Raw genomic sequence first — 21,486 nt, 5'->3', positions numbered from 1 at the left:
TCTGTTCTTATCAGTTTAATATCTGATACGTCCCCTATCCGGGGACCATATATTAAATTGATTTTTGGATTAGGGAGATGGAATAGGGGCTTGCTCCGTCCACTCCACGCATCGACCCGGTATTGCAGTACCTCCGGGAACGGTGCACCCCCCTAAAATGGTTAATGGAAGATTCAGAATATGAGATGTTGTGAATGCGATGGAAAATTGCTTCTTTTGAATCTGATGTGACATTTTTAAATAAGTGAAGTAATTGAGATCATATAGTCGTGCCCCTGTGAAATGTCCCATCGACACGGATATTTCTGTCATTCAATTTAATTCTGTGTTCAAACGTGTTCAGCTGTAATATCTGAAGACACTGAAATATTAAATGATATGTGCTGCTTTAACTCGGATAAAGCTACATAAACGCAATTTTCCCGGCTTGTTTTATTAATGCGCATGCGCGTTCTCGAGTTGATTGACAGGCGATGCTTGTCTCTAAAAGGTGATTGGCTCTTCTACCTGTAAGGCGGGACTTCCATCCTACATCCGTTGGGCGTTTCAATGTCAAAACTGGTCTCTTGTTGAGGGTCTAAAATGATTTAAAAATAAATATATTTGCAAAGAAATGTACAAATAAATAATAAGAAAGCACCGAAATTTCATCCGCCCAAAATTGGACCAGAAACGGTTACTTTAAAATCCAGTAACAAAAACACTTCAATCATTGTTTCTGTTGCACATTGAAGTCCACATGCCCAGAAGTGAAGCCAAAGCTCTCTTGATCATTAGCACATTAATGAAGAGTGTTATTGTGTGTGTCATAGCCGTTACTGTCAAGTCCAATAATGTTAAAAGACATTAAAGAAGCAGAAAGTAGTCCATATGATTGGCTTCCTGTTCACTGAAAAGTCAAGCATGTGAGGCCACTAATATTTTACTAAATAATAATCACTCTATTACAATAATAATAATCTTAAAGAGGTGCGGCTTAAAAGAGATGCAACACGTTACAATTAGAGATGCACCGATTGCAATTTTCTTGGCGATTCGGAAAATTCTAAGAACTATTATTGACCACATATACAAACAAAATCTACCTTTCTTCAATGCAACATTTTATTTTAATAATGAAATTAATTATTAAACATTACAATTTCCCCAAATTGCACAAAGTTACAGGATCTTCTCTCACTTAAACAACTCTCAAAATAAAGTGCTCTGTGACTGGAAAGAGAAATAACAATTAACTGCAAATGAGTTGCTTTATATAACAGATGTCATTTTCCACTATTTTTAGTATTAGCCTGCCTCTGCCATCCAGCACCCCACTTCCCTCTCCCAGATTTGTGTACCCAAATGTTGACAGATAACAGGCTGCGTGTGTGACATGACACGAGATTAATCTACTCTGGCAACGCGACGTCGGAAAGTATCTCCTACTCCGTATCGAGGAAATGTATCCGATTTCTGAACCCTCTGTCCTCAACTATGGAGAACAGCTGGTCATCCAGGGCCATGAATTCCATCATTTTCCTCGTAATTGCTTTGGTCTTTTCGCTGCTCATTCCAAGGAATGATAGGAGAGGCTGCTGACTTGTGAGTGGCTCTGAGCTCTGGCTAGCTCAGAGCCATATAGAGAGAGAGTTGCGACAACTCCATTGACTCCAATGCAACGTTTTTTTTACAGCAATGGCGGCTCGTGGAGCCTCTCAATAGTTCCCAGAAGTAGCAGCAAACACATGCCGCGCCGTAGAGATGCAGCACAACAAACCGTTTGCGACGCACTTTTAAAAGGTGAGACGTTTAAAGAATAATATTATCTTATTCTGTATATTATCAGTACATCTAAATAAAAATAACTTGTAAATGAAAACCTTATAGTTGAGTATTACTCATTAAATTAGGAGATAAGGGATGTTATCGGATAACTAACAGATTAGGCATGGATTGGAGCTGGATAAAGTTAGTAACGAACACCCTATTAATTGTAAAAGCTGAATTTTCAGCCTCATTACTTTTGAGCGGCAGTTTATCTACGAGTATGCTTAAGTTGTTTTAAAGCTGAATATATTGTGTATATGAATAAGTATTGTAAGAATTATACATTAGGAATATAATATTTATAATACATAAATAATTATATTACTATATATAGAATTGTAAACAATAAGCTTCATTTCACTAAATGTTACATTTACGTAACTGCTGCTAAGAGTTAATAGTTCATTGACCCATTGTGCGGCGCGAGCTGGAAATCACCTGTCACCAGCCTGTCTGTGTACTATCTGAAAAGTTATAAATATGACATTAGTTACCATGAGATTAGTGAAAACAATGAACATGAGGTAACATAAAAAGGCAACAGAAACCCTGAAATAAGTTGAGGCAAATAATGTTAAGCGAACACTAATCCTCAAATATTAGCTGATTTGATCTTTAAAAAAACAACATCGCTGTAACAACATACTCATGCTACATACATATGTCGGTGTGTTACATAAATATATAAAATAAATGCATTTATTGACTACTAATTACCAGAAATCGCAGTTCTGTCACTCTACTCTAACAGTTTGAAATGCCCGCCAAAGCACTTCCTGGAACTATCTGAAGTCTACGTGAATCACGTGACGATCAAGCGTTTAGAACTTCTGTTGTCGCAACTCTCTCTCTCTATATGGCTCTGGGCTAGCTTTAGCCGCTTTCACTTTTTAGCTTCTTTTTTAAAATGGGCATGTTCAGCTGGGTGATGGTGTTATAAATGTCTAATTCGGTTTGTTGGTCCGAATGTTATTGTGGTGGTTCCCCCACGGTTTACTTTGGCCTTACAATTATTACACATTTCGAACTTTATGTATTCTTCACTCACAGTGAAGATGACATGTTTACATGCGGCTGTGACGTTATTGCCTGTGCCGCTGGCAACAAAACGGACCGGCTTGGAATCGGAAAGACGTGATGCTGACCGGCCGGCCGGTCACCGGTCCGGAAAATCGGCTAATTCCGGTCGGTCGATCGGTGCATCTCTAGTTACAATACATTTGAACTTGTAACAACTTCTTCAACAAGCAGCTCTTGATGAGCGTAAAATAATATGTTTGCTGAAACTAACGGACTCTGTTTTTAACCAGTGCCAAATGAGGGTGAAAACATCAAACAGTAGTTATTTATTCATTTATTGGGATCTGCAACATAATGGTTTAAGTCGAACTACAAGAATGATATTCTGACCCGGCTGATAATCTTGCTCAATTCAATTCAAAGACTTGAAAACAACTGTAATGTTAATCAGTTAATCAGGGGAGAGAACGATTCACATTTGTTAGTTTACGGTCCTGCAAATCTACAGTGACTGTACATAGACGTCTGATATATACCGCTCAGCGTCTCTTGTTAAGAGTAACTCTTTGCTTAAGATTATTATTATTATTATTATAATATAATAATTATTATTATTTTGTCAAATATTAAGGGCTTCATGTGCTTCACTTTTAACTACAGGTATAAAACGATGCAGCATTAATACTGTATATGAGAATTGTGTGAGAGTAGTTTAAAGATTCAGCAAGTTGCCCAGCAAGAAGTTTAGTCTGTTGAAAATCAGAATATTTGGCCTATTTTGTACTAAGATTTCTTATTCTATTCGGACACATCTCATGAGAAGAACTATTGAGATAAAAGGCATATAAATGTATATTTATTATGCTGAGAAATATAAGGCGCAAGCTGCTTGTGGAGGAAACTCAAGGTCTCATGCACACCGGCTGCTCTGCTCTTGTTTTTGCCCACTGAATGAAGAGACGCATGGAGCTGCGACTTTGTCTCCTGTGAAATACTCTTGTCGCAGGAGCCGCAGATCACTGAGCACATGATGCTCCTGTTGCTTGGAGAGCTTTGTGCTTCCTATCAAAGTGTCAGTGAGCTGTTAAAAGCTGCTGTAGCTTACCTGTCCTGTAATTGGTAGTCTACAGTGACCGTACACTCGGCCAATCAGAAGACCTAATTGTCTCACGGTCACTGTAGACTTTGCGACAATCGTAGACTTCGACAGAATCTCGACTGCATCACTTCTGGAAGTGTGGTACTGCTTTCACTCTCTCTTCTGATCTAATTGTTTCAAAATAGGAAGAGTAGCCGGTGCACTTTTATTTTGAGGTTACACACCTTCTGCGACGGGATCATTTTCAAGTGAACTAAAAGGAACAAATGAATACTTTGACAGGTTTTGTGGTAAGTAATTGTTTATTGTGACCTCAGTTTATATTTCATTCATTTTCATTGCCTCGTTTAAATCACAGTTGTTTTTATAAACTCGGATGCTCTGTCTGTAATGCAGAAGGTATGAATTGTCTTGGTTTGTTATTATATTCATTCAATTATTATTTTAAGTGTTCCCCCAAGAGTCATATGCTTCCTGAAATATGCAAATGTTAAATCTGAAGTATGTCAAAAATGATTTTGAAGTGGAAGACTTTTTTTTTTGTTTTTTCTCCCATCACTCATTTGATCCGCCTGATGTTCATCAATTATGTCAGCATTTCATATTCATGTACTCTAAAGGTTTCACTTTTAATTTCAAAGGGATGTTCCCTTTGTTCAATATTAAATCCTTTTAAATATTTCCATATCCAACACTAAAATGCTTGTGATTAAATGGTTGCAATTTGTGTTCAGTTTCCTTGTAAGAATCTGATTTGCTTTATTTTCAGCGTTTTAACTGACAGACTGAAAATGTAAACGGTTTCACTTTAGTCTGTTGTGACTCTGCAATCGCTATATTTGCTCTTGTATAATTGTGTCTACAGGACTAAGAGAGTCGAACAGTCTGGAAGATTTCGTATGTACATCATATTGACATACAATATACAATGTGCATTTCAGTGGTTTTCAAACAGTGTATTTCTACAGTGAATCCATAAGAAGAAACATTCTTCAGAATGAACCGGGTTGTCATGTGTTGAGGTGAACAGTAGGTGGGGATATTTGACAGATGCACTTAGAGGTCGGTCACACTTCATTGGGCAAAATGGAGTTGAGCTCCAGCAAGCCCCAAAACGCGACTGGATTCTGGAAATGAGTCCTAAACGCGCATCCGACGACCGCCCGTATTTATAAGCGACGTTATGAAGAAACGCCGCCAGAGTCTCGTATAATAGTCGATTTTATAAGAACTATTTTGACGGTATTTGGCAACTGCTGATGACTCTGAAGTGGCGCCCTTTCTTCTAAATTCCCGGAAGTGATGTAACCAACGTCTGCGGCTATTCCTGCGTGATTACGTCATGATTCGCTTTTAGTCGTAATAATCAACAAATAAAGCGTATTCGCACCGCACCGTTTAAACGCCAAAACGATTCATTACGTGCCTCGGTTCTTTCTATTGAGGTTTCCATCCCTGGTCATTGATTTCAGGAAACTTTGGGTTTGATCTTCTCTGTTTCTCCATTGGCTAGTCGATGCTTGCGTTGCATCATGAGAAATTGTTCACTACAAAACTGTCTATGACACGGTTTTATGAAAAGCAGCACTGGCGGTCCAATTCAGGGAAAAGACGGGGACGGGATCCAGGGTTCAGATCGCCGTTGAATCGTGTCGAGTGAATTTAACGCCTCACCGTCATTGAGGATGATGTTTGCTGGAGTCACTTGCCCTCAGAATTGTTGTACAATTCATACTTACCTGGCAGGGGAGACACCATGATCATGAAGGTGGTTCACCCAGGGTGAGGCTCAGCCATTGCACTCCGGCTGTGCTGACCCCTGCGAATTCCCCAAATGTGGGAATCTCGACTGCATAATTTCTGGTAGTGGGGGACTGCGTTCGCGCTCTCCCCTGACTTGTTTGTGAAAAAACAGATTTAAATTTTTTTGTGTGTGTGTCACTGCACTCAGGTTTAGTGTGAAGTTGATAGGATGATTGATGTACTCGTTTGTTTTCAAAAACGACATCAATTGAGCTGTTCTAGTAGTAATTGTGAACTTACATGTTACCATTCTGTTACGCGCGTCAGACAACTTACTTGATCCTTTTTCTTGTCATAAAAGAACTGCCTAAACCTCTTCATCTGTAACCTGTTGATATGTGTCACGGGTGTATGCAGCCACCGGCAGACAGAGGTAAATGCCTGCTGAGGTCATCAGGCCTGACCTTCTGGGTGGAATATTGGCAATAGAGCTCCCACATCTCCTGAAAGGTATGGATTCTCAAAGCCTTTCTGTCCATAAACGCACTGATGGACATTAGCCTCCAGGACGATAGAGACTTGTGTGAAGCTCTCTGCATGCTAAGCCAGACGGTCCATTGATTTTGTATTTTTTGTAAGGGGTTCGAGAGTTCTGCTCTGTGCTTGTCAGCCAAACTGCAAATGCGTCCATCTGTCAGACATGCAGTAAATTAGTATAGAGACTTTACAAACATGAAAAGAAAATAATCAATGTTTTTATAACAACCATAGCATTGCATAGAGATCATTTGTTTTCAGCATCTTAGTCAAATGATTTTGAAGCTCATATAAATTAAACACGCTTACTACTCCAGGTAGCCCACGTCGTAAATATTGGCCAAATGGCACCACCAGCTTCCCCAGACACCGCTGGCGAGATGCTGCTGGGATCCTGTCAGCGTGGAGGAGCGTTTCGGCATGAGCTAGGGCGTTGGACTCATCCAGCAGCGGTGAAAGGAAAAGTTATTTTTCTTTCTCCGTATGGTCGAGCCTTATTCGTCGGCAACAATATGGCTTGTTGACGTCCTTGTGGAGCATTTGGGATTACAACCCGGATTGCAGGTGTCGCCATCTCAAGGTAAACCGAAATTAAAAATACCACCATGATGAGAACTATATTAACTGTACTCTTTATAATCTCTTTCATAAATATATATATATATATGGACTGATGTGAACATGTAACATTATAGTTCATATATTTATTCTAACATTTACCTTTTGAAATTCCACTTTTGTTAGGAAAAATAAATATACATGTATGAAAACTGTCAATTTTGTACTATTATGAAATATAAAGTATTTTGCATAAAAGAACAAGTATATGAATTTATATGTCAGTGAAAACCATACATTACACACACAGTATGTGTTTACATATTGCCATATATCAGACATCTATGTAGGGTTGAAACTTCTGGTGGCTTTTTAGGATAACTTGATGAACATTGCTGTTACTGACACAAACGGGGAAAACACCAATCACACATCATATTTTCATAATAATCATTTACAGCACATTATCTTAAGACCTAAAGGATGCAGGCGATCATTCGTTTGTTGTTGTGTTTACATTAATCACATATATTACATTACATACATACAAACATCTATCTAGCATGCTACTGTATGTACAGTCTGCAGCTATCAATGCTAGTTACTATGTTAAAATGTCGATGTGGACAGTTTGTGGCAACAAAGTTAACTTGCCTAATTCTTGTATATGTTCTGCACTTTCTTGTCGCTAGCTGAAGATGAACATTATTCACCGATTTAACTTTTAATAAATACTAAAACTGTAAAGTTCGTGTTCGACGTCGAGGGTTCAATGAACAGTCGAAAATAGTGCTTGCAGCATCACTGTCCTCTGATTGGTAGTCTACAGTCAGAGTCTACAGTGACTGTAGACTTTCAGCCAATCACGAGGACTGATTTTCTACGGTCACTGTAGACTTTGCACGACCGTAGACTGGAATCCTCGACTGGATAATTTCTGGTAGTGGGGGACTGCGTTCACGCTCTCCCCTGATTTACGTGTAAAAAAATAGATTTAGATTGAATTCATAATGTAGTTTTGTAATTAACTGCATCCTTGGATGTGATTTGATCTCGCGTAGTACTTGTTAGTGTATATTCATACAGTTAAACTCTGTATTACATTGATTTCATGTAACATTACGATGTATGTAAACTTCTGACTTCTACAGCAGCAGTCAAATACATTTCACAATTCCTGATATTTAACAAAACATTCCCTGTCTTGGGTTAGTTAGGATCACAATATTTTAAGAATGTGAAATGTCAGAATAATAGTAGAGATTGATTTATTTCAGCTTTTATTTCTTTCATCACGTTCCCAGTGGGTCAGAAGTTTACATACAATTTGCTAGTATTTGGTAGCATTGTTTTTTATTTTATTTTTAACTTGGGTCAAATGTTTTGGGGAGCCTTCCACAAGCTTCTCACAATAAGTTTAATTATTTTGACCCATTCCTCCAGACAGAACTGGTGTAACCGTGTCAGGTTTGTAGGCCTCCTTCCTTAGTTGTCAAACAAATAGTTTTGATTATTACAATTCATTGTCTCTTTTAGAGCTTTCACAAATCATGATAAAACAATGTTCCTCCAGTGTTCCTAATTCATCGGTCATTCTCCCAGTTTTAAATGTTCTTAACTGCTGCACACTTTATTGTCCAATCCTAAAAGTAGACATCATTTTAATAAAATAAATATGTTACTTTCAGAGGTTTACGGATGCCTTCACCGCTCCTGGCTATTTTGGTGTGCTGTCCACAGCACAGGACCTCCGTTAGCATAGTATACCAGCTGGATACTTCACAGATGTGATAAACCTGCGATGCCAAAAAACTTTAGTATGCTGCTCACGTATAGAATTGAGTATAGCTCTAGGGCTGAAACGATTAGTCAACAATAATGTTTCATTGTCAAATAGTTGTTTGATCTTTAGATTGATTAAGGTTACATGCGGTGATCATTTGAAACGCGAGAGGAGCCCTTCAGCTCGAGTAGCGGGAGACTGGGGACTGTTGCAACATGATCAGGGGCGGTTGGAACATGTTAAAAATGACATTAAATTTCACTAACTTTTAGTTGTTGTTTTTTTTGTCTCAATGAGCATAGTATTCTGAAAATATGTATTGTTTTACAATAATATTTTAGTATTTATAATTTAGTAATATTTATCAACAGTTATTGAGTTTTGGTTATGGGTAGAACATAGGCCTATACCTTGAGTCAGTGTGCAGATGTTACAGATGTTATTCAAACAATTTTACTCTTGGCATACTGAAAACAAACAGAATATAATTTCTTCATTTAGATGATTTATTCACTAAGACGTCTCCATCCAAGAAGTCTGCGTTGAAGCTGAAGAACAAGAGTCATGTCACCTCTGTAAAATCTTCTCTGAGTGACTCCCCAGTGAGTAATATTCACATTATATGCAAACTTAATTATTATTGGGGTGAGATGATGTATTTTACTGTTTTGTCATGTTTCAGGTTGAGTTGGAGGGTTGGGTGCATCTGTGGGAAAATCCCAATGGCATTCCATCAGCGGACCTCTCCTGGGTGAAAGATGACACAGAAAGAGGACTCTTCTCTCCCACTCCTGTGTACCGCGACAACACTGGTGCGTTGAAGAGGCGGCGGGTATTGAAATCAGACAGGATGTGGTTTTACCCTCCAGAACCTTCAGGCTACGTTTGTGGTACTGTGCCAACTCCACATCTCTTCTTACGGAGGAGCATCTTTGTGTGGTGGCCTTTTGGGGTATGGAGATATTCGCTGAGGTGTCTTTGTGGTGATAAATGTGTGGGGAATGGAAAACATTTTTACCTCTACAAGTCAGGCTACCTCAGCAGGGTAATTCTATTTTTTTTATGTTGCAGTGCATCAATTCAATGTTGTTATTATTATGTAAATACACTCACAGACAGCCAGATCAAATCAAATAAATCACTACTATTTAACTGGTTTTTATTTTACGTTGCAGGTTCGTCACAGCTGTGATGTATCCAGCTGGTACACTATGTTGATGGAGGTACTGTGCTGTGGACAGTGCACCAAAGCAGCCAGGAGCGGTGAAGGTAGCTTGGGACCCTGCTATCCATGGTCAACTCGGTGAAGCTCACGGAGCCATGTTCCCTGCTATCCTCGCAGACGAGCGAGTACATGCCTTAAAATAGTAGAACCAGCCACTGCTGGCATATTGATTATCATATTTTACAGGAGTGGTGTGGACAAGAATGTGGTACAGCTTCTGTGGCGACAGATTCAAGAGAATCACTTTGAGGAGTATCTCCAGAGGAAAGATCTGTACACCACACTCCTCATAGCTCAAGTGAGAGCTGGCCTCTGCTCGTCATGCCTTCCTGCTTGCAGAGGCCAGCAATGTGCAGGACTACAGGAGCCAATTTCTATCCACTTTTGGCACTGTGCTCAAAATGGACTCCACTAAGAAGGCGAGTACAACCAGTGTTGTATGTAATCTGATTACTGATTTTCTATTACATGTTTACTATCATATTACTTGGATCACGCACATTTCTAAAACTTTAACATTTTGCTTTGCAGGTGGTGAAGAAGCTGTCGGGAGAGGATAAAGGCACAGCTAAGTGGTTTACTAGCATAGACAATGAGCATTCCCAGATTGTCTCATTTACCTGCGACGAGTCCATCGAGTATCTGGAGCCCATGTGCCGTTCAGTTTGTGCCAAAAATCTTGTACGTTGATCGTGGGTGTTGTCGTGCACCAGGCCCGACCGCTGTGGAGACCTTGTTCCAGACATGGGTGGACAATGGTATGGTGGTGCATCTGGACATATCCCATTGGATCCATCGCTTTGATGCAGCCATTCGCTCTGACAGCCACTCAAGTATGTAGTGTTCATGTCTGCGCTAGCAGGAGCATTGCTAGACCTGGACCTGCTCATCAAGGCTGTCAGAGCAAAGGACCCAACAGCTTTGAACACGCTCACGGATCGAAGACATGTTGCGACTCTACGTGTCAAGGGAGCAACTGAAGCACCACGTTCGAGAGTAACACTTGGGGCTCAGGAGACCCAGATAGCCATTGGTGAGCTCAAAGGTCCTGCTGGGCTAGACAAAAGTGGAGTCAGCCTTTTCAAGACACCAGGTATTTAATTTGATACAAATATGTAAAGTTTTTAATAGTACTTCAATATTGGACGTCAATATCTGTATGGTCGATTATACTATACTCTTAGTACATATTATAAACAAATATTACATAAGTGTTTATATATATATATATATATATATATATATATATATATATGTGTGTGTGTGTGTGTACGCTATTTATCATGTAGTATGCTAGCACACACAAACTGTCTGCTGGTTTATTTACAGAAGCCATAGATGAGGTGTGGGAAGGCCAGCAACGTCATCTAGAGTGCCTCCATGATCCTCCAGACATGAACATGTATCGCGTGGCTCGTACCACAACCATCAACGGAGTGGACGTTCCGTTTTACAAGTGTGTCCATGGAAGCAACAGCCTGGAGGGATTGTGGTCAAGTGCCCGTCCTTATTAGAAAAGGGAGAGAGAAATGAGGTGCATGTAAAGCGGCCCCCACAAAGTGCGGCGTTAAACTGCGTGAACGCCTGTTGGCACTGCTCCAACCACTGAACCGGTCTGGAGACCCTTTTTAGTGAGGTCAGTCAGCGGGCTGGTGACGTCCGAATAATTGGGTATAAACCTCCTGTAGTAGCCAGCCAGCCCCAGGAACTGCCTCACCCCCTTTTTGGTCTTGGTCTCGGGCAGGTCGCAATCGAATTGGTGCAATCCGAACGGCATGGAGAAGGCTGTGTTTTTGCGGAAATTGGTGTCAAGGGGATCTGCCAATAACCCTTTGTCAAATCCAATGTTGAATAAAATTGAGCAGTACATAACCGATCGAGCAACTCATCAATGCGGGGCATCGGGTACGCATCAAATTTAGATGCCGTGTTGACTTTTCTGTAATCCACACAGAACCGTACCGACCCGTCGCTCTTAGGCACTAGAACAACCGGGCTGGACCAATCGCTGAGGGATTCCTCTATTACCCCCATATCGAGCGTCGCATCTAATTCCTCCCAAACTATTTACTTTTTTGTGTTCGGCAGCTGATAGGGACAGCTACGTACCACCACTCCCGGTTCGGTCTCGATGTGGTGCTGGATGAGGTTCACACGACTCGGTAGAGGGGAGAACGCGTCGGCAAATTCTAGTTGCTACTTGGCAACCCCTGCGAGCTGATACGGTGAGAGGTGGTCCCCACAAGTGACCGGAGTGATATGAATAGGTTTTGTGTTTACCTCCGGCCCGAGCTCTGCCCTCTCCGGAACTCCTTCCATGGTTTCAGGAGGTTGAGGTGATATATTTGACATGCGCCCCCTCTATCGGTTCGCTTTACCTCATCATCAAGTTCCCCGACACGTCGTGTGACCTCAAAGGGCCCTTGTCACTTGGCGAGTAATTCAGAGCTCGATGTTGGAAGTAATACCAAGTAGTACCTTATCTCCCGGTACAAATTCCCTTAGCTGAGTACCCCTGTCATACAGTCGGCGCTGTCGTTCTTGAGCCTGGAGCAAATTCTCCGGTGTTAGTTGCCCTAGTGTGTGGAGTTTTGCTCGAAGATCAAGAACGTACTGAATTTCATTTTTGCTATGTGAAGATCCCTCCTCCAAAGCTTTGCGGATGATGTCAAGCACCCCTGCGCGGCCGCCGCCCATACAGCAGTTCGAACGGGGAGAAGCTAGTAGAGGCCAGGATGGCTCCCTGGCCTGAGTCGGGCGGTGGGCGTATGTGGCAGCGGGGTGTGGTCAAGTGCCCGTCCGAGAGAGGGAAGCAGTAAGGGCACTTACACCTGACCTAAATTATGTCTAACACCTGTCTCTTAATTCCAGTGAGCACGGGAGAGCGGATAAAACACCCACGCCACCAGCACTTGAGGGACAGAGAGTCTGGGGCCCGATTGATTGTTGTAAATTGAAGCTGTGTTATACTGCAATTCTTTAGGAGCTGTGTGCACTGCATTTGGCCAATAAAATATGTACCTTGAGAGGAGCTATTCAGCCTTCGTGTCCTCCTTGGCTCTTGAACTCGTTACATCGTCATTACTGCTTGTGGCAGTCAAATTATTTGTGGCCATGCAATGATTGTAATGCAGTTTGTCATTCTGAGGTCCCCACTGTGCGGTGCGACCCTATCAAGTTTACCTGCTTAGTGGTATCGCCCGGTGGAACTCATTTTGAAAAAAAAAAAAAAAAAAAGTGTTTCATCACATCTCCTGATTTCCCTCATCAATAAAGTTCTTTGTTTACTATTGATTTGTCCACTATTGATTTGTCCAATCTGTCATACTTTGATTATCTTTAAGCACAACAACTGAAAGTATTGCATTAGAAATAACCCTTATGTTTGTTTTTGTTGGTATAATTATTTAAAATGATTTCAATAATTTCACATGTTCCCTGTAATGATAACAAATAATCTATTTATTTAGAATGAGACAAAATAGAAAATTAATATAATACACTTCAATAAAATATTTTAAAATAAAACTTGTGTTCCTACTTTAGCGGTCCTTGTTCCTGTATTACATGTTTATGAATGGTGTACATTTTGTCCAATTATAATAAAATGAGAAATGTATCTTTTTACTTACATGTTACATATTAACAATATGAAGATATTTCTTTAAGAGGTTTGTATTGATTTGGAAGGGATTCTTATGGATAGGCTTGCAGAATACATAGCGTCAACAGATAATCAGTTTGGTTTTAAGAACAAGCATGGAACTGATATGTGTATTTATGCACTTAAAGAAATTGTACATAGGTACAGATCTCGCAATAGCACAGTCTTCATGTGTTTCCTGGATGCGTCAAAGGCTTTTGACCGTATCAATCATGGGAAACTGTTTGGTAAACTACTTGAGCGTGGTGTCCCCTCTTACCTAATTAGGATACTGCAGTTTTGGTACTCTCATCAAACTATGCAAGTCATGTGGGGGATGAGTTTGTCAACACCTTTCTATGTCTCCAATGGAGTGCGGCAGGGTGGAATTCTGTCTCCGTTGCTATTTAATCTGTACATGGATAATTTATCTATGGAGTTAAAGGGCTGTAGAACTGGATGCTTGGTGGGGATAGTCTCATTAATCATATGCTTTATGCTGATGATTTGGTGATACTGTCTCCCTCCAGTGCTGGCCTGCAGCAACTTCTTGGAATATGTTCTCAATATGGTTTATTGTTTGATATAAAATTTAACTCAATGAAGAGTGTGGTGCTGATCGCCAGAACCAGGGAGGATATGAAATGTGTCTATCCCTCTTTCTTATTGGCAGGTGAACCCCTAGAGGTTGTAAAGAAAGTGAAATATCTGGGCCATGTGATAAGAGATGACCTCTGTGATGATGATGATGTGCAGCGTCAGTGTGGAAAACTGTATGGGCATGCAAACATGCTGGCACGCAAATTCCATATGTGTACTCCTGATGTTAAAATCTCACTCTTCAAAACCTATTGCACTTCACTATATACAGCCCAACTGTGGTGTAATTTTAGTAAGTCGAAAATGAAAAAACTTCACGTGGCTTATAATGATGCGCTGAGAATTGTGCTTAAAATTCCTAGGTGGAGTAGTGCCTGTGAAATGTTTGTGTCTAACAATGTGCCCACTTTTAATGCTGTTTTAAGAAATTGTATGTATAGATTCATGTGCAGACTGACAGGGTCTAAGAATATGATAATTGTGTCCATAGTTGATGTTTCTAAGAGTGACACAAGGTATACATCTTGCTTTTGGAAACATTGGACCCGAAGCCTGTATATGTTCCACTTCCACATCATTTTTAATTGTTTGTATTGTTATATATATTATATATATTATATATATATTATATATATTATATATATTATATATATATATCTGTACAGTGTTGTCTCTATGGACCTGTGTGTCTTGAATAAAAGTTGTATGTATGTATTGTTTTAAGTTACAGAATAAAATCATCTGCTAAATTTAAATATAATAAAAATAATCAAAAGCAATGTAAACTTTTTAAATAAAAAAAAACATCAGGACAGTACAGTGTTGCTTATTGAAGTCCACAACGACAATCCCAAGTTTACAGTGTGTCGACAACTGAAATGAAATGCTCATAACTGTTGTACACCCTGTTGTCAAATCCTTTTGAGGTCGATATCATTTTCACAGGGCAAAAACTTTTCTTTTTGTATTTTTGTGTGTCCCTGAGTTAGTTGGTTGAAGTGTACAAACGGGTAAGTTGTGCACGTGACAGTTTGGCTCCAACATCAGTAAGGTTGTCTGTTTGCTTTCTTTTGTACAGTGTTGCTCTGGCCCACACTGAAGGATTGCCAGCACTGTGTGATGTGTCAGTTTGGCTGCAGCACATTGTCACAGGTGTTGTGTTGGTGGAAGTGGCTGGATTCAATTGTGTTGCCATGATTATGGGTACAGGTTTGGTGAAGGTGGAAGAGACCAGGGTCCTTCTTGCTGGTGGAGGTAAGCAAGGCAGCAGTGCAGACTTTGGGACTGCCATCAGAAAATCTGTTCTTTCTTTCAACAGCTTGGTCCTTGCTCTGAATGTGTTCGTACTCAATCTGTGAGTAGTCAGGTGCAGGGAGAACTGATGGTTGGCATGGTGCTGGAGGTAGATCCTTTGAGGAGATCGATGTGGTCTTTAATATGGTGGATGGCATTTTTGTTGATGAGTCTCTTGACGGTGGATAAAGTCTTGGAGTTGATTTTTGGCACAGGAATACCCACTTTACTGAGAACCGGAGCCTCCACTGAAATACAATGCTGGATTCTCTCGTAGGCTTTTGTGATGCTTTTTTCAGGGGTTGATTGAGTGCTGCGAGGTGACCGCAACCAGAGAAGTTTCACCAGCGTGTACATCAGCCTGTTGTGCTGAGCACTAATGTCTTGTTGAGCTGGTGCGTAGCCATCTTGACTCGTTGAATCATGGCAGCATCAATAAGATCGTCCCTCTTTGTGCGGCAGTACAGTGTGTTTCCCCAGTGTGTACAGCAGATGGAACTTCTGTGGCTGTTTGTAATGTTCCTCTACAGCATTCCATTCATCAATGAGCTTGTTCCTCTTTTCTGTTGTCAGACTCAACCTGTCCGCAGTCAGGCCAACCTCCACCAGCAGAGAACATAGTAGTAGTAGTAGTATGTTTTGTTTAATGCCATGTCAGCAATCAAAGCTATTTTCATGGCAAGAATTCAATTACAAAAATACAGATATCATATAAATACAATAAAAACAAAACAAATATAGATAGCAAGTCATATTATACAATATTTTTTTAAGATTAGCATATGCAGAGAACAGAACTTCTCCAATTGCCGAAATCCTGGAAGTGGATTGGGACTACAAGCATCCTCCTGTTGAGTAGTACAATCATAGCATGTTACAATTTAATATCAATAAACGCTGGCTAAAGCGATATGCAAATGCTAGCATTTCATTCTGGTTGAGGTAAACAAAATAACACACAAAGGCCTGCGGGTGAGCCGTGGTGGTCTCATCGGTCGTCGGGGTGACGTAGGCTGGGACCACGTCGCCTTCTGCCTCTGTGTCACTCTGGTATGCCTCGTCATTTTCATCTGGGTCACGCTGGCCAGGCTGAACCACCTCCTCCTCTGGACTGGGTCCGTCCTTTATGATGCCACTGAGAGAGAAAGGACAAGTTTCGCCTGTGCTCTGGCTAAAGAGGTATTCCAAACCCAAGAAACTCATTAGACATGACATCAGCAGTGGCATGGAAATGCTCCTCCACAGTTTCTCCGAACAGCTGCTGGCAGCGGGTGTTGAGGTATTCCACCAGAGGTGCAGAGTACATTGGGGACCTCAGAATGACAAACTGCATTACAGTCATTGCATGGCCACAAATAATTTGACTGCCACAAGCAATAATGACGATGTAACGAGTTCAAGAGCCAAGGAGGACACGAAGGCGAATAGCTCCTCTCAAGGTACATATCTTATTGGCCCAATGCAGTGCACACAGCTCCACAAGAATTGCAGTATAACACAGCTTCAATTTACAACAATCAATCGGGCCCCAGACTCTCTGTCCCTCAAGTGCTGGTGGCGTGGGTGTTTTATCCGCTTTATCCTCTCCAGACATCTTCTTCACCACCTGCAAAGCAAAATGTTAAAGTTTTAGAAATGTGCGTGATCCAAGTAATATGATAGTAAACATGTAATAGAAAATCAGTAATCAGATTACATACAACACTGGTTGTACTCGCCTTCTTAGTGGAGTCCATTTTGAGCACAGTGCCAAAAGTGGATAGAAATTGGCTCCTGTAGTCCTGCACATTGCTGGCCTCTGCAAGCAGGAAGGCATGACGAGCAGAGGCCAGCTCTCACTTGAGCTATGAGGAGTGTGGTGTACAGTCCTGTAAAATATGATAATCAATATGCCAGCAGTGGCTGGTTCTACTATTTTAAGGCATGTACTCGCTCGTCTGTGAGGATAGCAGGGAACATGGCTCCGTGAGCTTCACTGAGTTGACCATGGATAGCAGGATCCCAAGCTACCTTCACCGCTCCTGGCTGCTTTGGTGCACTGTCCACAGCACAGTACCTCCATCAACATAGTGTACCAGCTGGATACATCACAGCTGTGACGAACCTGCAACGTAAAATAAAAACCAGTTAAATAGTAGTGATTTATTTGATTTGATCTGGCTGTCTGTGAGTGTATTTACATAATAATAATAATAACAACATTGAGGTCCGCTGATGGAATGCCATTGGGATTTTCCCACAGATGCACCCAACCCTCCAACTCAACCTGAAACATGACAAAACAGTCAAATACATCATCTCACCCCAATAATAATTAAGTTTGCATATAATGTGAATATTACTCACTGGGGAGTCACTCAGAGAAGATTTTACAGAGGTGACATGACTCTTGTTCTTCAGCTTCAACGCAGACTTCTTGGATGGAGACGTCTTAGTGAATAAATCATCTAAATGAAGAAATTATATTCTGTTTGTTTTCAGTATGCCAAGAGTAAAATTGTTTGAATAACATCTGTAACATCTGCACACTGACTCAAGGTATAGGCCTATGTTCTACCCATAACCAAAACTCAATAACTGTTGATAAATATTACTAAATTATAAATACTAAAATATTATTGTAAAACAATACATATTTTCAGAATACTATGCTCATTGAGACAAAAAAAAACAACAACTAAAAGTTAGTGAAATTTAATGTCATTTTTAACATGTTCCAACCGCCCCTGATCATGTTGCAACAGTCCCCAGTCTCCCGCTACTCGAGCTGAAGGGCTCCTCTCGCGTTTCAAATGATCACCGCATGTAACCTTAATCAATCTAAAGATCAAACAACTATTTGACAATGAAACATTATTGTTGACTAATCGTTTCAGCCCTAGAGCTATACTCTATTCTATACGTGAGCAGCATACTAAAGTTTTTTGGCATCGCAGGTTTATCACATCTGTGAAGTATCCAGCTGGTATACTATGCTAACGGAGGTCCTGTGCTGTGGACAGCACACCAAAATAGCCAGGAGCGGTGAAGGCATCCGTAAACCTCTGAAAGTAACATATTTATTTTATTAAAATGATGTCTACTTTTAGGATTGGACAATAAAGTGTGCAGCAGTTAAGAACATTTAAAACTGGGAGAATGACCGATGAATTAGGAACACTGGAGGAACATTGTTTTATCATGATTTGTGAAAGCTCTAAAAGAGACAATGAATTGTAATAATCAAAACTATTTGTTTGACAACTAAGGAAGGAGGCCTACAAACCTGACACGGTTACACCAGTTCTGTCTGGAGGAATGGGTCAAAATAATTAAACTTATTGTGAGAAGCTTGTGGAAGGCTCCCCAAAACATTTGACCCAAGTTAAAAATAAAATAAAAAACAATGCTACCAAATACTAGCAAATTGTATGTAAACTTCTGACCCACTGGGAATGTGATGAAAGAAATAAAAGCTGAAATAAATCAATCTCTACTATTATTCTGACATTTCACATTCTTAAAATATTGTGATCCTAACTGAACCCAAGACAGGAAATGTTTTGTTAAATATCAGGAATTGTGAAATGTATTTGACTGCTGCTGTAGAAGTCAGAAGTTTACATACATCGTAATGTTACATGAAATCAATGTAATACAGAGTTTAACTGTATGAATATACACTAACAAGTACTACGCGAGATCAAATCACATCCAAGGATGCAGTTAATTACAAAACTACATTATGAATTCAATCTAAATCTATTTTTTACACGTAAATCAGGGAGAGCGTGAACGCAGTCCCCACTACCAGAAATTATCCAGTCGAGGATTCCAGTCTACGGTCGTGCAAAGTCTACAGTGACCGTAGAAAATCAGTCCTCGTGATTGGCTGAAAGTCTACAGTCACTGTAGACTCTGACTGTAGACTACCAATCAGAGGACAGTGATGCTGCAAGCACTATTTTCGACTGTTCATTGAACCCTCGACGTCGAACACGAACTTTACAGTTTTAGTATTTATTAAAAGTTAAATCGGTGAATAATGTTCATCTTCAGCTAGCGACAAGAAAGTGCAGAACATATACAAGAATTAGGCAAGTTAACTTTGTTGCCACAAACTGTCCACATCGACATTTTAACATAGTAACTAGCATTGATAGCTGCAGACTGTACATACAGTAGCATGCTAGATAGATGTTTGTATGTATGTAATGTAATATATGTGATTAATGTAAACACAACAACAAACGAATGATCGCCTGCATCCTTTAGGTCTTAAGATAATGTGCTGTAAATGATTATTATGAAAATATGATGTGTGATTGGTGTTTTCCCCGTTTGTGTCAGTAACAGCAATGTTCATCAAGTTATCCTAAAAAGCCACCAGAAGTTTCAACCCTACATAGATGTCTGATATATGGCAATATGTAAACACATACTGTGTGTGTAATGTATGGTTTTCACTGACATATAAATTCATATACTTGTTCTTTTATGCAAAATACTTTATATTTCATAATAGTACAAAATTGACAGTTTTCATACATGTATATTTATTTTTCCTAACAAAAGTGGAATTTCAAAAGGTAAATGTTAGAATAAATATATGAACTATAATGTTACATGTTCACATCAGTCCATATATATATATAATATTTATGAAAGAGATTATAAAGAGTACAGTTAATATAGTTCTCATCATGGTGGTATTTTTAATTTCGGTTTACCTTGAGATGGCGACACCTGCAATCCGGGTTGTAATCCCAAATGCTCCACAAGGACGTCAACAAGCCATATTGTTGCCGACGAATAAGGCCCGACCATACGGAGAAAGAAAAATAACTTTTCCTTTCACCGCTGCTGGATGAGTCCAACGCCCTAGCTCATGCCGAAACGCTCCTCCACGCTGACAGGATCCCAGCAGCATCTCGCCAGCGGTGTCTGGGGAAGCTGGTGGTGCCATTTGGCCAATATTTACGACGTGGGCTACCTGGAGTAGTAAGCGTGTTTAATTTATATGAGCTTCAAAATCATTTGACTAAGATGCTGAAAACAAATGATCTCTATGCAATGCTATGGTTGTTATAAAAACATTGATTATTTTCTTTTCATGTTTGTAAAGTCTCTATACTAATTTACTGCATGTCTGACAGATGGACGCATTTGCAGTTTGGCTGACAAGCACAGAGCAGAACTCTCGAACCCCTTACAAAAAATACAAAATCAATGGACCGTCTGGCTTAGCATGCAGAGAGCTTCACACAAGTCTCTATCGTCCTGGAGGCTAATGTCCATCAGTGCGTTTATGGACAGAAAGGCTTTGAGAATCCATACCTTTCAGGAGATGTGGGAGCTCTATTGCCAATATTCCACCCAGAAGGTCAGGCCTGATGACCTCAGCAGGCATTTACCTCTGTCTGCCGGTGGCTGCATACACCCGTGACACATATCAACAGGTTACAGATGAAGAGGTTTAGGCAGTTCTTTTATGACAAGAAAAAGGATCAAGTAAGTTGTCTGACGCGCGTAACAGAATGGTAACATGTAAGTTCACAATTACTACTAGAACAGCTCAATTGATGTCGTTTTTAAAACAAACGAGTACATCAATCATCCTATCAACTTCACACTAAACCTGAGTGCAGTGACACACACACAAAAAATTTAAATCTGTTTTTCACAAACAAGTCAGGGAGAGCGCGAACGCAGTCCCCACTACCAGAAATTATGCAGTCGAGATTCCCACATTTGGGGAATTCGCAGGGGTCAGCACAGCCGGAGTGCAATGGCTGAGCCTCACCCTGGGTGAACCACCTTCATGATCATGGTGTCTCCCCTGCCAGGTAAGTATGAATTGTACAACAATTCTGAGGGCAAGTGACTCCAGCAAACATCATCCTCAATGACGGTGAGGCGTTAAATTCACTCGACACGATTCAACGGCGATCTGAACCCTGGATCCCGTCCCCGTCTTTTCCCTGAATTGGACCGCCAGTGCTGCTTTTCATAAAACCGTGTCATAGACAGTTTTGTAGTGAACAATTTCTCATGATGCAACGCAAGCATCGACTAGCCAATGGAGAAACAGAGAAGATCAAACCCAAAGTTTCCTGAAATCAATGACCAGGGGATGGAAACCTCAATAGAAAGAACCGAGGCACGTAATGAATCGTTTTGGCGTTTAAACGGTGCGG

At 40.4% G+C, this 21,486-nt stretch overlaps 1 protein-coding gene, 2 non-coding genes and 1 pseudogene across 6 annotated transcripts in view; 3 read left to right on the top strand and 1 right to left on the bottom strand.

The window, feature by feature from the left end:
- LOC127624441 (uncharacterized) overlaps positions 1 to 10,175 on the top strand; it is a 22,461-nt gene extending 12,286 nt beyond the window's left edge. For 2 of the 4 annotated variants that reach the window (XM_052099328.1, XM_052099287.1), the window contains 3 exons: positions 9,051 to 9,151; positions 9,232 to 9,594; positions 9,725 to 10,175. In XM_052099328.1, the coding sequence (XP_051955288.1) occupies positions 9,051 to 9,151; positions 9,232 to 9,594; positions 9,725 to 9,856 (596 nt within the window). In that variant the 3' untranslated portion in view covers positions 9,857 to 10,175. Of the gene's footprint in view, positions 1 to 6,672; positions 6,789 to 9,050; positions 9,152 to 9,231; positions 9,595 to 9,724 lie in introns of those variants that run through there. The other 2 variants (XM_052099477.1, XM_052099400.1) reach the window with 2 other exon arrangements.
- Positions 49 to 146, top strand: LOC127652086 (uncharacterized; annotated as a pseudogene).
- Positions 5,660 to 5,823, top strand: LOC127652046 (U1 spliceosomal RNA). The gene has a single exon (XR_007971654.1). It is a non-coding gene; the product is annotated as a U1 spliceosomal RNA (small nuclear RNA).
- Positions 10,176 to 20,981: 10,806 nt separating the features above from the next.
- Positions 20,982 to 21,143, bottom strand: LOC127652058 (U1 spliceosomal RNA). The gene has a single exon (XR_007971656.1). It is a non-coding gene; the product is annotated as a U1 spliceosomal RNA (small nuclear RNA).
- Positions 21,144 to 21,486: the final 343 nt, after the last annotated feature.

Source organism: Xyrauchen texanus, chromosome 1, assembly GCF_025860055.1.
Source record: "Xyrauchen texanus isolate HMW12.3.18 chromosome 1, RBS_HiC_50CHRs, whole genome shotgun sequence".
NCBI classification, from domain to species: domain Eukaryota; kingdom Metazoa; phylum Chordata; class Actinopteri; order Cypriniformes; family Catostomidae; genus Xyrauchen; species Xyrauchen texanus.
This window is presented reverse-complemented; position numbering and strand designations above follow the sequence as displayed.